The sequence below is a fragment of the Artemia sp. Qi Xiang Cuo genome, chromosome 20, assembly GCF_049724085.1.
Source record: "Artemia sp. Qi Xiang Cuo chromosome 20, ASM4972408v1, whole genome shotgun sequence".
Taxonomy (NCBI): Eukaryota; Metazoa; Arthropoda; class Branchiopoda; order Anostraca; family Artemiidae; genus Artemia; species Artemia sp. Qi Xiang Cuo.
In genome coordinates this window covers 3,593,219-3,609,258 of record NC_142813.1, presented here as the reverse complement: position 1 = coordinate 3,609,258, position 16,040 = coordinate 3,593,219, and the positions used below count along the sequence as shown (strand labels likewise).

The 16,040-nt window shown below is 35.8% G+C and overlaps 1 protein-coding gene across 1 annotated transcript in view; it reads right to left on the bottom strand.

Annotated features, from left to right (window-relative positions):
• Positions 1-16,040, bottom strand: part of LOC148939778 (uncharacterized) — a 402,528-nt gene that overhangs the window by 112,875 nt on the left and 273,613 nt on the right. The window contains exon 8 of the mRNA XM_089106449.1: positions 6,541-6,642. Within this exon, the coding sequence (XP_088962575.1) occupies positions 6,541-6,642 (102 nt within the window). The remainder of the gene's footprint in view (positions 1-6,540; positions 6,643-16,040) is intronic.

The following is a 16,040-nucleotide window of genomic DNA, read 5'->3' as shown; positions in this document are numbered from 1 at the left end:
TCTTAACAAATTATATTGGTGGAAAACAACTTCTTTTGCGAATGAACCAGCAATTACTCAAGGAAAAAGCCATTTTTACAAAATCTTTTGCTTCTTTCTAAATTACGGTAAAAAATCAAATCCTCGACAAAATTTCTTCGCAGTTTTAAGGAAAATAGCAGAGCTAGTAAAATAATTAAACAACTTAGAAATCGCCTCAAATATATATTGTTTTTAAGGAATCACCTCAAATATATATTTTTTTAAAGGTATCCTCCAAGCAAAATTTTTTTTTTCTCAAAATTAAGGCAAAAAATCACTTTCTACACAAAATTTCTTTGCTATTTCAAAGTAAGTAGAAGAGCTAGGTGAATAAAACTAGAAAATAACCTCAAATATCAATTTCTTTAGGAATCACCCATGTTCAACCATTAGTTTTTTATTCAAAATTACGGCAAAAATTACTTTCCAGGAAAAAATTATTTGCTATTTTAAAGTAAACAGTAGAGCTAGTATATAAAACTTAGAAATCACCTGAAATATATTTTTTGCGGAATCACCTGAATCAATCTTTTGTTTTTTCGCAAAATTAAAGCAAAAACACTTTTTGACAAAACTTCTCTGCTATTTTTTAAAAAAGTGGTAGAGTCAGGTAAATAGAACTTAGGAATCACCTCAAATATCAGTTCTAGAAATCTCTTCAGATGTCAGTCACCGATCTCAACTACTTTCTTTTAAATACTGAGGAAAGTTTGTCCGGGGAGTGATTTTTTCCTAAAGCGAAGAAAGACAGAGTAAACAAAAATGACTATTGTCATTGTCATTATATCGAAGGCCAGTCACATTTTCAGCTATTTCAACACATTATATTGGTGGAAAACAACTTCTTTAAGGAATATGTCGGCAATAACTCATGAAAAAAGCTATTTTTACTAATTATTTTTTTTTTATCTAAATTACGACAAAAAAATCCATTTCTGGAAAAAAAATTCTCTGCTATTTTAGATGAAGTAGTAGAAGTAGGGGAATAAAACTTAGGAACCACCTCAAAAAATCTTTTTTAGGAATCACCGATCCACCTTGTTTTGTTTTTTTTAATTACGGCAAAAAATCAGTTTCCGGAAAAAAAAAATCTTTGTTATTTTAAAGAAAGTAGTAGAACTGGGTGAATCAAACTTGAACATCGCCTCAAAATGAATTTTTTAGGAATCAATCAATCGACCTTTTGTTTCTCTCTAAATTACGAACAAAAAATCCCTTTGTGAAAAAATTTTTCTCTGCTATTTTAGATGAAATAGCAGAAGTAGGGAATAAAACATAGGAATCACCTCTTTTTTTTCTTTTTTTAGGAATCACCAATTAACCTTTTGTTTTTCGTTTTTTAAATTACGGCAATAAAAATTAATAGAGCTAGGTAAATCAAAACTTAGGAATCACCTCAAATATTAATTCCTGAAAATCATATGTGTTTCATTCACCAAGCCCAACTACTTTCTTTAAAATATTAAAGAAAGGTTGTCCAAAAATTGATTGTCTACCGTACAGCAGAGAAAAACGACAGATTATATAGAAATGACTATCATCATGACCATAATATCGAAGGCCAATCCTATTTTATGCTATCTACCACATTAACTGCTATTTGCATTGGCGGGAAACAACTTCTTTTAAGAATGAGTTGGCCATTTATTAAACATACCTTGCAGTACGCAGTGTCATCAGCATGCCCTTCATTTAAATATTGCGCCACGAAACTGGTTACTTCTCAGAATTACTTTTAACCTGGAATTCCTTTAAAATTACATACCCACCGATTTGTTCACAGAAACAATAATTACAGTATATCTGTTCACATTGTTCAATGCTCTACTTTGGGGTGCGTTAAACTCTTGGTTCTGGCTAATTATGGTCTAATAACACAGCTACTGACTTATGTTAGTTTTATCAATAATCGATATATTTTTTAGTAAAATCCAACAAAATATTCACCATAAGGACGATAGTAATTTCGAAACCAGCAAAAAAGTTAGACAGACACAGCGTTCTTTCCTAACGTGTTTTAAAAGCGTATACGTACGAATCATAAGCTGGCGTTATCCCAGAAAAGGTAGCGTGTTTTTGGCAAACTGTTTTAGAAAATATAAAATGTGGTCACTCAATTAATACAATTTTATTTGCCAAGCAAATAATTAGCATATTAAGTGAGGCAGAAAGCAGCGGAGTCAAATCCCAAAAATGTAACGTGTGAGGGTGGGGGGGGGGCAAATGTAATCTTCAAAACATGGAACCCAATCTGACCCCTCCCCCAATTGACTTCCCTGGTAGTAACTCCACAAATCTTATTGAACATATTCCAATATAGTGGGGAAACCTTTCAAACTTGAAAGTCAGCCTAAAGAATGCTGAAAATGGGCATTAGCGTAGAAAAAAAAAATTCTAGTTCGAAAATTGGCGGGAAATATATATAGAATAAACAGGCCATTCTTAGCTTGAGAAACATTACGTTTGTCTAACCCTTAAGCTAGTTCTTATAGGAAACAAGCTTCACTTTGGTAGTCGAATTTGACATCGTACAGTAAGTTTTTTTTTGTGGGTGAACATTCGGCTCACAACTGCTTTAGATCAGTTGTAAAATTCGTTCGTCTAATTGGAAAAATGTTTAAAATATATAATATTTCCTTTTAAAAAAAGGTTTTGTTCGAAATACGTTCAAGAAAACCAGAAAATTTCACTTTGATTGGATATGCCAGACGAAATTTTTGGAAATATTTGGAGCGCCAAGATTCGGCGGTTTTCGCTTGACAAAATTTATGCTATGACAGACATACTACATCTACACAGACATACTACATCTACACAGACATACTACATCTGCACAGACATGCTGTCTGTGTAGATTAGCTGTATAAGCAGTTTTACCGTTGATAATTGGAATCTAGAAGGTTTTTTTTATATTCTTTGAAACAGAATATTTTTACATTGTAATTTTTTTTTTAGGGGGGGGGGCTGAACTGACCAATAATGACAACATACAAAAAACCAAAAAATGAGCTTCTCATAAGCGAAGTTCAGAAAAGAAAAATTCATATCAAATCTTTCAGAGGGAGAGAGGATTCGGTAATTCGAAAAAAAAATCATGCAATACAGATACGAAAATCTATAAAAGAATCCAAAAGGGTTCATTTTACTGGTGAAACAAAAAAAAATATATATATATTCTATTCAATAATTAATGAATTAACAATCCAACGATTTTTTTTTTAATGAATCCAAAGAAACATAAAAAAAAGCCAACGCAGACTTAAAACTAAGAAAATCAAGAAAATCAGAACTATAGTAAAACAGCTTTTTTGAGATAATTACCTCAGAGTTACCAGTACAAATTTACAATTTAGTTGCCCCTGTCCAAGGCCATGTCCAGGGGGTAGAGAGTTTGAATCCCCCATCCCAAAGAAAAAGAAATTTTCATCCTACTCGTAGAAACGTAACAAGAATATATATAAACACATTTTTGATGCTTTATGAAAACTTTGTGCTACCCCACACCCCGAAAAAAAACTACTGGATATACCCTTGTCCCTGTCAAATACAGAGCATTGCAGGTTGCCTTAATTTTTTTGTCAATTTCTGATTTTCCATTTGAAATGCAACATATTGCTTAATCCGCTATGTATATATATATATATATATATATATATATATATATATATATATATATATATATATATATATATATATATATATATATATATATATATATATATATATATATATATATATATATATATATATATATATATATATATATATATATATATATATATATATATAAAATTCAGTGTTAGCATTACAGTAAATATAATAAAAAACGAAAGACTAAAAGAAAATGTTATTTTCTAAAAGAAAAGGTTACTTTCTAAAAGAAAAGGTTAATTTCTAGAGTCACATTTAGAACATTACATTCTGACGTAAAATTTTGTTTATTTCGGCTTTCTCGTCGCAGCGATTGCATTCTCCTCAAATACCTTTCTCGCACACAATCACTCTCTGTCGGGATTTTCTCTCGTCAACTTAATTAAAAATAATAATTCCTCTTTTTCTAACAGGAATTAGGATGTATAGCAACCTTAATTACAAAACACATTCCACTTCGTATAACAACCCTATTAGGGCTATTCATTCAACTTAATTGCTCCTGCTTAAGGCCTAAAAAACATATAGCACAAAAAGCCTTTTACAATTCAGCTGAAGAGAAAAAAAAACATTAAAGCTGAAAAGAGGCATATATATCAAACCACATCATCAGACCTACCCCACGTAGAATTCCTTCACAAAGCCTATGGGGACCAGAAGTCTCATTAATTTTTGTGGTGATTAACTTTTTCATATCCAGTGGTTTTACGGACTAAAAGATTGATCGTTGATTTGGACAAGACACAAAATCACCCAGCCGGCTGTAGGAAGCATGCAAAAAGCTACTGCTCGTATAAGGACGATGAGCTATTGATTACGGTGCCACATTTGATAGCAATGCCATTTCGTGGCATATATTGATAGCATGCCTAAGAAGTGAGCGCAAAAAGTTCAATCATAGATTTTATAATTTAGATGGCATTTCATATGATTCCGTACGCCAATATAAAGGCAATAAAAACCGTATTACTTTTTTAAAACACTTTTATATGCTAAAAAGACCTTTAAAAACACAATAGCTTTTTCATATAGGCTACAGCGCTTTTACGGACTAAAAGATTTATGTGATGATTTGTACAAGACACAAGTCATCGAACCAGCTGTAGGAAACATGTAAAAATTTACTACTCAATCACGGATGATGAGCTATTGATGGCAATGCTAGATTTGATAGTAGTGCCATTTGTTGTCCATGAATCATTACCTGTCTAAGCAGGTACGGAGGCATCAGGGCCCGATCCCCACCCGGAAATACTAGATTTTCAAAAATTTCGGGACAGTTCTAACTCAAATTATGAAATTCAAATTACTGCCCCCAAACATTAAATTACCCCCCAGAAAAATCCTACTTACCTGCCTGTGCCTTCCAATAAAAATGGGAGATCAAAACTCAAATTGTAGATTTTATAATTTAACATAAATTTTGCATAAATTCACGCATCAATAAAAAAATATAAAAATGGGTTTATATATTACATTCTCCGGTACTGGTGCATTATTTTTGGTACTTATGGATTATATGGTACACACGAAAGAAGTCAAGTTTGGTTAATGCTAATGAAATAAAACAAAATAGGATGAATATATAATAGTTTCGAAACAAATTTGGGCTACATATTTGCACATTAGGGGGGTTGGGGTAAAGCATAGCATATATTAAATACGTAACCTAACCTAGGCACCTTCCCCCTCCCCTAAACCCCAAAAAACAACAGTTTAATATTGTAAATTCAATGATAAACCACGCATTGCGATCAATTATGATAACAAATACCCGTTTGACGGGTCTCCATGTCTGCATACCTTGGACAGTCTATAGCGTGTTAGGTATGATGCACCAGTACCCATTCTTCAAAAAATTACTTTTTTTACTTGAGTGGCTTTTCTACAGCCACAAACAGCTTATCGCGGCACATTGCCACCTGAGCCTTATCACAAAGCTCTTTAAACATACGGCCTCATAACATACGGTTTCCACATATGGCCTCATCTATTACAACGTTAAAATATTTGAGATGCTCATCTTGACTTCAGTAAAGATAGAAGGAGATGTGCGCTCTCTAATCTTTTCCTAGCAGATTGCATACCAAACGACTTAAGGCTTTGGAGTCACGGTAGGAAGTTAGCATTTAGGCGTCGATGCCGGTACACATGGACAAACTGTAGGTTGAATCTTCCGTGAGTACATTCTCCTGGTCACCTTTCCCAGTGATTGCCTTACCGAGGAATGCCGAAATTTTACCCTAAAATGTAGTCTCAACTACCACCTAGCGGCAATAGTGGGTGTGAATTTAACTGAGTAGTCTGGCTGCTGGAATCAAAATGTGGTATGTAAGATATCATAAATGTTTAGGGGAAACAATCCTTTTTATATTTTTATCAAGACACTGCTGTTTATAAAACAAAAATCATGTCATTGGATCGGTTTCCCAACGACTTCTGCAACTGAAAGAAGGGGATATAACCCATTTTGGAAAAAAAACTTCAAAATATCTTGAGGCTAGAGATAGGAGAAAACGAATTTAACCAATCGATACACCCTGCTTAGTTCAAGGGCGTGAACTGTAAAACAAATTTATCAAAATGTCATAACAAATTATCGCAGCCAGATCGCGGTTTGAAGTTGGGGGTTTATACGGAAAATTGTAGCGAAAATTGTATTTCGAGCAAGCATATATAGAAAGGGAGACGCATAGCGCACTCATGAATCGATATAGATAGATAGGTAACCATAAATGATCAAATTTATCTAAAACTTGTGGTCTTACAGGGACCAAGTTTTATTTTGGAAAGTTCACACAGCCACAACTAACCCCCCCCCCCCTGTATTCCCTTGTGTGCATAAATGTATAAAAAAGGTGTACTCACTTGAAATAACGCCCTTTTGTCACGAAGAAATAAGTCATCTCCCGGAAATAACGTCTGTATTCGATCTAATTCACTCCCTTCTTCAGTCACCACACGAACTAACTGAAAAAAAGAAATAAAAAATCCAAAAACGTTTGTGAAGTCAGCGCGTACATGGGGAGGCAACAATTTTTGGAGGGGGGCATTAATTTTTGTTTATATTTTCTCGGGACTGTCAATTAATTCCTATGTTTTTTTCGAAACTGTGTCCACTCCTCCTGACAATTCCTAAGTACAAAATCTTAAGTACAAGCCTATATGACGGCATGGATCCACTCTGGGCAGGTTGTATAAACAAATTATAAACAAGTATAAACAAATCAGTGAACCTGGCCAGCCTCTAGTAAAGTTTTTTTTTCTGTTTCCCGCCTCCAGAAGCGATCTAGGCCATATCCATAAGAGCCAGCACAATAGCGGTACCCGAGAAAAAGCTATATGAGCGCAATGTATTTTTTTTTTTTTTTTTTTTACAGGTCACTTGGCATGGAAGAAGTTGTCGCAGAGACTTCAGAGGAAGTTCACAAGCATAGATCGGGTTAACGGGAAACTTCAGAAGGGGGTAAATTCGACTGAGAATTGAATGTTCGATTGCCCTTTGAATCTAAAGTGATTGAAAGAAGGCATGCCCCCCTCTTACGCCCTTTCTAGTTGCCCCCTTCCCTCAGCCCTCAAAAGACATTCGATCCAAATTTTGAAATGGTGGTTTGTTCAAAATAATCGAAAGTCATAGTTTCACCTCAGAGGATGACATGATAACCCACAGCTGATGGGCTGTAACTTATGCAAGTTGTCCATTGTTTACCTATGGGTTCATTATTAGAAAAAGAATCTGTTAGTTTAGATTTGAATCGATTATTTATTGTAATATCTGTTCATTTTGCGTTTTATTTATTTATTGATAGTGATTTGTATTCACTTAGGGCTTGTTTGTCTTTGGTTTAATGTCACTCTTTACTTTGCTTTGAAAAAAAATCTTTTGGGAATTTTTTTTTTGAATTAACTGTACTTTGTAAGGATTGTTTTGGATACCCGTCTGACTGACCTTATTTCAAACAGTAAGCTTTTCGAAAAATGTGGTTCAATCCTGCCTTTCAGGGTTTTAATGGGAGAAAGGTTGAGATGGCTAGGACACGTTCTGCGGAAGAAGGATAACAGATTGTCCTTTTCGGCCAACCGTCTAGGGATAAACGGAAAGCAGGTCGTCCTCGTCTGGGGTGGGAGGATGTCACAAAGAAAAATTTAAACGACATGGGAACTTCCTGAGAGGGTGAAAAGAGGGAAACTGAGACTTTGAATAGATTGGGATGGAGGAGGAGCGTTGGAGCTCTGCAGATGAAAGATTGCCTAAGATCGTCTTTTCTGGTCAACCATCTAGGGTCAAACGACAAGCGGGTCGCCTCCGAATTGGATAGGAGGTCCTAAGGAAGGATTTAAGGGAAATTAGAACTTACTGAGAGGCTGTAAAGAAGGAGGATTTAAATAGATTGGGAGGAGCACGTGAAGCTGTGCTGGCCTCAGGCGAGTTGGTGCTGCAATGAGTTGTTAGTAGTAGCATAAAGTTTTGGTACTGTTGTATTATCTGTACCACACGCGAGAAGTGAAGTTTGGTTAATGCTAATGAAATAAAACAAAATAGGATACAAATATAATAGTTTAGAAACAAATTTCGTCTATATATTTGCACATCAGGGGGAGGGGGGTAAAGCATAGCAAATATTAAATACGTAACCCAACCTAGGTACCTTTTTTGCCCCTAAACCCAAAAAAACAAAGTTTGAATGTTGTAAACGCAGTGATAAATCACTATTTGCAATCCCCAGCATAAGAATTGTCCGTTGAAAAAAACCAGTTTGACTAGTTTCTTTAGCATGTTCAATGTACAATATCGCGCGTGTGTTACAGATAATACAACAGTACCGATGTTTCCGAAAGGAATATGACTCCACATCAATAACAAATTATTTAATTAGCTTCTATGATTACCGCTAAATTGGTAGAACTCTACAAAAAAACTAACTAATATTTGAGGGGCAAATTGAGGGCAAAAGAATCCTTGAAGCTTCACATTTGTATGTACATTAATCTATGACTGAGCGTAGAGCCTTTAAAATAGTGTACGTTGTTGATCCCGTGAATGCGCTCATGAGAAAGAATTTCAAGGTGTGAGTCGTAAGAGGGAGGAGACAGATAAACTACAAATGTTTTTATCAGTGAAAGCATCAACGTGATTATGACTCATAAATCACCCCACATTCTTTGTCACAACAAGATATCCTATTAAATCCTCGTTTGAAAATGATAGAAGTCATGTAGACAAAACAGAAATGTGAGCGATATGCAATACAAGCCCCAACCTCAAGGACTGAAACAGCATTCTTGAGGCAAGGTAACTATCCAATTCGACGTCCATCAGTAATTACCACAGTTGGTTATCAATGGAAATTAGATTAGCAATCACGAAAAAGAACAAATAATTTCATATATACTGCCCAAGGCAAAAGGTGACCACAACATACCGAAGTTACTTGGCTAATTACAAAAATGTGTTTCTTGTCAAAACCTTTGGAGATCCGGTCTTAAGTAATTAGCTAAATTTAACCACAAACATTTGATTGGCACTTGCATATCTCACCTAAAAAATTGATACCCCGAAAATGAAAATTTGGTAACCGGACTCTTTTATATAGTGCTAGTTTAGTTAATGCTAATGAAATAAAATAAAATAGGATGACTAAATAATAGTTTAGAAACAAATTTGGGCTATATATTTGCACATTAGGGGCGGGGGTGGGGGGGGGCAAAGCATAGCATATATTAAATACGTAACCTAACCTAGGTACCTCCCCCCCCCCCTCCCCAAAAAAAAAAACAAAACAAAAAACAACACTTAAAATATCGTATACGCAATTAAAACCACGCTATACATTGTATTTCTCTACAGCGGTGTCTTGCATCATCCCGTTGAAAAACGGGGTTTTCAACGCGTGTCGAGTTTGAGACATAAAAAGAGTCCGGTTAAATGAACAGTACCGAAAATTTATACCTCGTGCTTGTAATACCTCTGTGCAAGCACTTAACCTGAAGGCCTCCAAGTCAATGACGCCAATTCACGAACATATGGTAGGGGGCAAGGATTTTTTCAAGTTTCTTTTAATGAGGATACACCAAAATACATTTTTTTTTTAATATAGAGGCGGGAGGGTTCAATGAAATAAATGTATTTTGAAAATCTCTGGGAGAGTAACTTCTCATTCAAATTACGAAGTATTTTTTATTCCCCCCCCCCCCAAAAAATCAATCTTTGTACGTGCCTGCCCAGAACGAAACTGCAAAAAAAAATTTTTTTTTGTCAAAAAATTCATTTGGCTGTAGACAGGGTTTTTGTTCGAGGGTAGGGTGTTGTTTTTTCGGCGGGATTACAAAAAAAAACACATCAAAAATGTGTCTTAATGCATTTTTATTACATTTTTACGGGTCAGACAAACATTTCGGGGGAGGGGTTCAAACCCCCTAACCCCTCCCTTGAAAACGGTCTTGGTTTTGGAGCAATGTTCTTTAACAGACTAACAAAGACTAAAATTTTTTTTTTTTTTAAATTACAGAATTAAAAATTAAAAAATTTTTAAATCAAAATTAAAAAAAATTTAAAAATTAAAAATTACCTGTAAAAAATTACAGGGAAATTCTCTCATTTTAAATTGCATTTGATAATTCAAACTTTTGGAAATAATTACCTGTAAAGACTGGACACAATCCCCAACATAAACTAAACTGGGGAGATCTGGGACACACTACATATGTAATATGAAAGGAAATCAAAGTCCTATCTCTACTGACAAGCAACGAGAATCAGGGGCGGATCCAGGATTTTTTAAGGGGGGGGGGGGCAAAATAGGTTGATCAAAAAAAAATTAGGGGGGCGCAAAATAAGATTAATCCGATAAACTTGCGTTACGAGCAAGTTTAGTTAACGCAAACTTGAGTTAATTAAGTAAATTACACTACATTAGGGGGGCACCCCCCCCCCGGATCCGCCACTGACGAGAATGCGACGTAGAGGAAAACCAAAGGACACACTCCGCCGAACCTACCACTAGGACGTAAGAAATGCAAACACAAAACTTAACCAAGCCCGCCCAAAACTTCATAGACCTGACCAGGGACAAACGCAAGAGGAGGACCTCGAAGCCCAACCCCCTTGCTGAATTTCTAAATTTTCTAAAATTTGAGGCACTTCTTATTCAAATTATCAAATAAAATTTTTTTTTTTCAGTATTTGGGCCCCCCAAAAGCTCCTCCGCTCATGCCTAGGTATGGCCCTAAGTAACAAAAGCGCATTTATAGGGTACTATTTTCTCGATTTTGGCCTGGGGGGGGGAGGGTATTCCTCGTACCAACCTCAAGGGAGAACTCGTAACCAGCAGGCGCGAGAACCAGGTAGAAAAACATTTCGGTATTCTAATTCAACCGATTTACGTTCCAATTATCTTAATTTTACAATCAAACAGAATTACCCATTAATTGTTATATTGCTACAAGCAATACCAGATGAGATTGCAGAAGTTAAGGCTATTTAGATGCATTGCATGTTCTGTTGAAATTATATCGAACTAGAAAAATAAATTATTCATCTTATTTACCCTACATAAAATTTCGGGATTTGGAATTTATTGTTGGATTTTGGGTGGCATGAGTTTGGGTTTTGGCTCAGTTTTAGGTGTATTGAGTTTGATACAAACGAAACTTAAAGTGACAAAAAAAAAACACAAATATCTCTTTATTTTTTTTTCTTATTTACAGATTTTTCCATGCCATCAAACGTTGGTATCAAAACATATCAAGTCATACTAAACGCAAACGCATAAACGTAAACAAGCCAAACCAAAACTTTATAGTTAAACAGTTCGTGGTAACGAACTGTAAGTAAGGAGCGACCCCGCTCAATAGTAACCGAAACTCTAAAAAACGGAATTTTGATACCAATAGATATATCAAAAGAATCGGCTTTTTATACTGATTTCAAATATATAAATTTCATTAGATTTAAGTCTTAATTTAAGTCTTAGTCGAAATTTGGTGATTTTCTACAAAAGTGGTTGACATTTCATGCATGATTGGTTTCTACTGTCTTACTGAGGTGAAATAATCAGTGAATTTCATGTTTTATGTCTTGTTTTTATTCGTTATTTCTAAAGAATGGCGTTATTTTGAGCCGTTCTGTATCATTTTAGCTTGGCAATCAGCTTCCCTGTAGTCACAACTTTAATTTATAAATACATGCGTGTCCCATGTGGGCCTAGTGGGCTATAAACGAATTGAGGCTCAGAAACAAAAAAAAATTAAAATAATAGTTATTTTGTTGCGTAATTGCTGTGTAAAAAAACTAGATTTTATTTTGTTGTGGTGGCAACCCTGCCTGTCTGTACTTGTCTTGTTTATGGATAAACGATATTGAAATAAACCATAGACTTGAAGACCGAAATGTTTTGAGTTTCTACAAAAAAGTGACCTATTTCAATTTGCCAGTCATCCAGTTGTAAAAAGAGTAGGTCATGTCCTTACGATGATCATCACTCTCGTTTAGCCAGTCACTATATAACTTTAGTGGAGTTGACCAGATGACATTTAAATAGTAATTCGACAGCTTTTTTTTCATTTTCATGACTGGTACGAGGAGTCACCCACTCTCCAAAACCTGGTATACATCTCAGATGGCCACGTGCGTGGCACAGTTCTACCACGCGTCGCACACTCCCTAAAACACAAGGCACAATTCCAATACATGCGTCACACTTTCGCCACGCTTGGCAAGTACCTTCTGGTGTAAGTGATTTCTGGATTTCTGGTAGCAAAGCAGATCAAACGAGTTTTTTATTGTTTTAAAAAATTAAGTTGTGAGACAGAGTCAAACTTTAGCGTAAAGAGCGAGACGTTGAAGAGGGGACAGCCCCTTTCATATACGGAATAATTTCTGTTCGTTTTAAGTTTTAATGGTGCTCCTTACTTTTAGTTAAAAAAACTATTTTTTTTATTCAATTTCTGGACATTTTTGAATTAATGCAACTTTGATTTTAGCTCACCGTACATGAATAATTAAAACGAAATTCGCATATTAATTTTCCTTTTTTTTTGGCTAATTGGCTTTCTCGAAATTTTGTTCTGACGTAACTTACGAATTAACTTACGTAACGAATTTCTATATTCGTATGCTTTTATTACGTATATTAGTGAGTTCGCTCCATAGTCAATACCTCGCTCTTTACAGCAAAGTTTCGAATTTTGTTCGAATCACAAACCCCTGAATCACAAAGGCCGGTTAGTTAGAATAGATAACTCTTTTGAAAGTACTAAAAAACATTAGCGTAAAGAGCGAGGTATTGACTAGGGGGCAAACCCTCTCATATACGTAAAAACTTCTGTTCGTTTTAAGTTCTAATGTTTCCCCCTTTTTTTCAGTTGAAAAAAACCTGTTTTTTTATTTAATTTCTGATCGTTTTTTAAAAAATGCTGGGAAATCTGACGCCCCCTTCATGGAAATGTTCCTCCCCCCAAGGAACTATCCTCCATGGAAAGATCCTCCCCATAACCCCTACTCCAACCCCGACCCCCCTGAAAAAATTCCTCCTGAAAACACCTGTATACTTCCCAATAACCAATACTATATGTAAACAATGGGCAAAATTTATAACTTGCAGCCCTTCCCCCAGGAACAGGGGGGTTCAGTCATCCTCAAAGACATATTAAATATATTTTCGACTATGCTGAACAAAATGGCTATCTCAAAATTTTGACTGGGTGACTTCGGGAAAAAAATAAGCGTGGGAGGGGGCTAAGTTGCTCACCAATTTTTTTGGTCACTTAAAAAGGGCAGTAGAACTTTTAATTTCCGTTCGAATGAGCCCTATTACGATATTCTAGGACTACTGGATAAATACGATCACCCCTGGGAAAATAATAAAAAAAAAAAATAAATAAAAAAAACAAATAAACACGCATCCGTGATCTTTCTTCTGGCAAAAAATACAAAATTCCACATTTTTGCAGATAGAAGCTTGAAACTTCAATAGTAGGGTTCTCTGATACGCTGAATCTGATAGTGTGATTTTCATTAAATTTCTATGACGTTTTGTAGTTGATTCCCCCTTTTTTCAAAAAAGTGTAAATGTTCTTAGGCGCGTAATTTTAGATTAGCAAGAATAAACTTGCCGAAGCTTCTCTGTTGGGATTTGGCATAATAATCCAATTCTGTTGCTGTACCAACTGGTATCAAAATTCCGTTTTTTAGAGTTTCAATTACTATTGAGCCGAATCGCTCCTTACTTACAGTTCGTTACCACGAACTGTTTGATGAGAGACGAAATCCACCAGACTGGTCAAGGAGGCACACTTGTGCCTCTATAAAGAGGCGACCCACCACAATGTTAAGCGATTTCCAATCCTAGCGGTCGCAGAGAGACAGCGGTGATCGCATTTTGTAGCCCAAGCTCCAACTAAGAAACATGCAAAATTTTACCCCCCTCCGACTTTATCTTCATGGGTAAAAGTGGGCCGGAAGTTTCAACCCTCCGATCACAGCCCCCCTTTAACGTTGTCCGATTGGGCTGAAATTTATAGGTCAATCTTTTCTAGGGCCCAGTAGCTTTTCCTCGAAATTTCAGATCAATCCGATCACTCCTTCCCTGTTTTCCAAAAAACAAATATAGCCACTTAAAGTTCATTTCTCTTTTTTTATCAGCCACGCCTACAGGCCACAGTTGGCAACGGATCCGGATGAATGAAGATTCATTAGAAGTGTAATTTGACTTGTTATGTCCTTTTGATATTTTCAGACCGAAAAAATGATTCCCCGAATTTATATTTACGAAAAACGTCGTTTTCCTATAAGTACCCATGTTAAATTTTCCCACCACAGCCCCCTTTAACGTTGTTCGATCGGGCTGAAATTTAGAGGATAAGCTATCCTGGGGTCTGGAAGCTTATCCTCGAAATTTCCGCTTAATCCGATCACTCCTTCCTTGTTTTCAAAAAACCAAATATCAAGTTTTGTGGGTATTTGCTTGCGTAAAAATACATCGCACGGAATAAAAATAATGTGACGCGTCTCTTTGGTACAGTGGTCACTACTCCTGACTGTCAGGCGGAAGACCCGGGTTCGATTTCCCGGCAGAGAAAGTTTTTTTTACATATTGAATTTAAATTTTAAAAAAGAAACTCAGTTTCTTTTTTAAATCCAATCTTTTAAATCCTTCGGCTCAACAGGCGTCACCAGAAGAACTCTTTAAAGAGGCACAAGTGTGCCTCCTTAATCTTAAAGAGCAGGGGGTTTGGGGGGGGGCGGGGCAGCCCCCCAACTTTAACTCCTGACACGATCAGCTAACAGTTAGTCAAGCAATAATAAGTAACTGTACAAAAATGTGCAGGAATTATTTGAAAAAAACTACGTTTTCTAAAGAGTTAAAGAGGCTGAGTCAAAAGTTCGAACTGTAAAACTTACCGGTATTAGGAGGTACTGTTGGGGGGCCGCCGCCTCCCAAACCCCCCGCTTTCGCAGCCTTTAAATAAAAAAAAAGTTTTTTAAACTGAAAGTAAGGAGCGACATTAAAACTTAAAACGAACAGAAATTATTCCGTATATGAAAGGGGATGTGCCCTCCTCAACGCCTCGCTCTTTACGCTAAAGTTTTTATTGTTTAAAAAAAAGAGTTGTGAGAAAGTGGAGGGGCACCCACTTCCTGCCGCTAGGTGTACATCTTAGGACACCACGTACGTCACAAATTTCCGCCACACTTGTCACAATTTCCGCCACGCTTGAAAGACACCACCCGAAGTACATAATTTCTGAAAGGGGTGTCACTCGCATATAAGGGATGCTATCTGTACGTTGTAATTTTAATTAAGTTGTAATCATATTTAATTATTTTGTAATTAATTACGCATATCGCCGGTCTCATGCCTAAAGTTCGTATCTGACGTTTTCACATTTCTTATATATTTGCCAAACAACTGTTGGTACTTCTCGGTTATTCGAAACACACCCGAGAATTGAAGTTAGGTTAATTTTAATGAAATATAACCAAATAGTATGATAAAATAATACTTTTAAAACAAATTTATGAAAACCTAACCAAACCTAGCCTAAGACGACCTAACGTAACCTAACTTAACCCCCACCCCCTAATGTGCAAATATATAGCCCAAATTATATAAATCCAATGTGTTCTAAGTCCAATGCATTGCATCATCTATCACTTGTTTTTGTAGTTACGAAACCGGTTTTCTGAGATGTAACCTAAGCGTAATTCTTGAATGTGTTTCGAATAACCGACAAGTACCAAACTATTTACTAAGCTGATCTCAAAGGAAGAATCAGCAGCAGAACGTAGATAAAAAGGGTCCAGGTGAGATTAACATACATTGCCATGCTGATCCTTCTTCTGAGAACAGAAGAGCAAAAATGTCAGA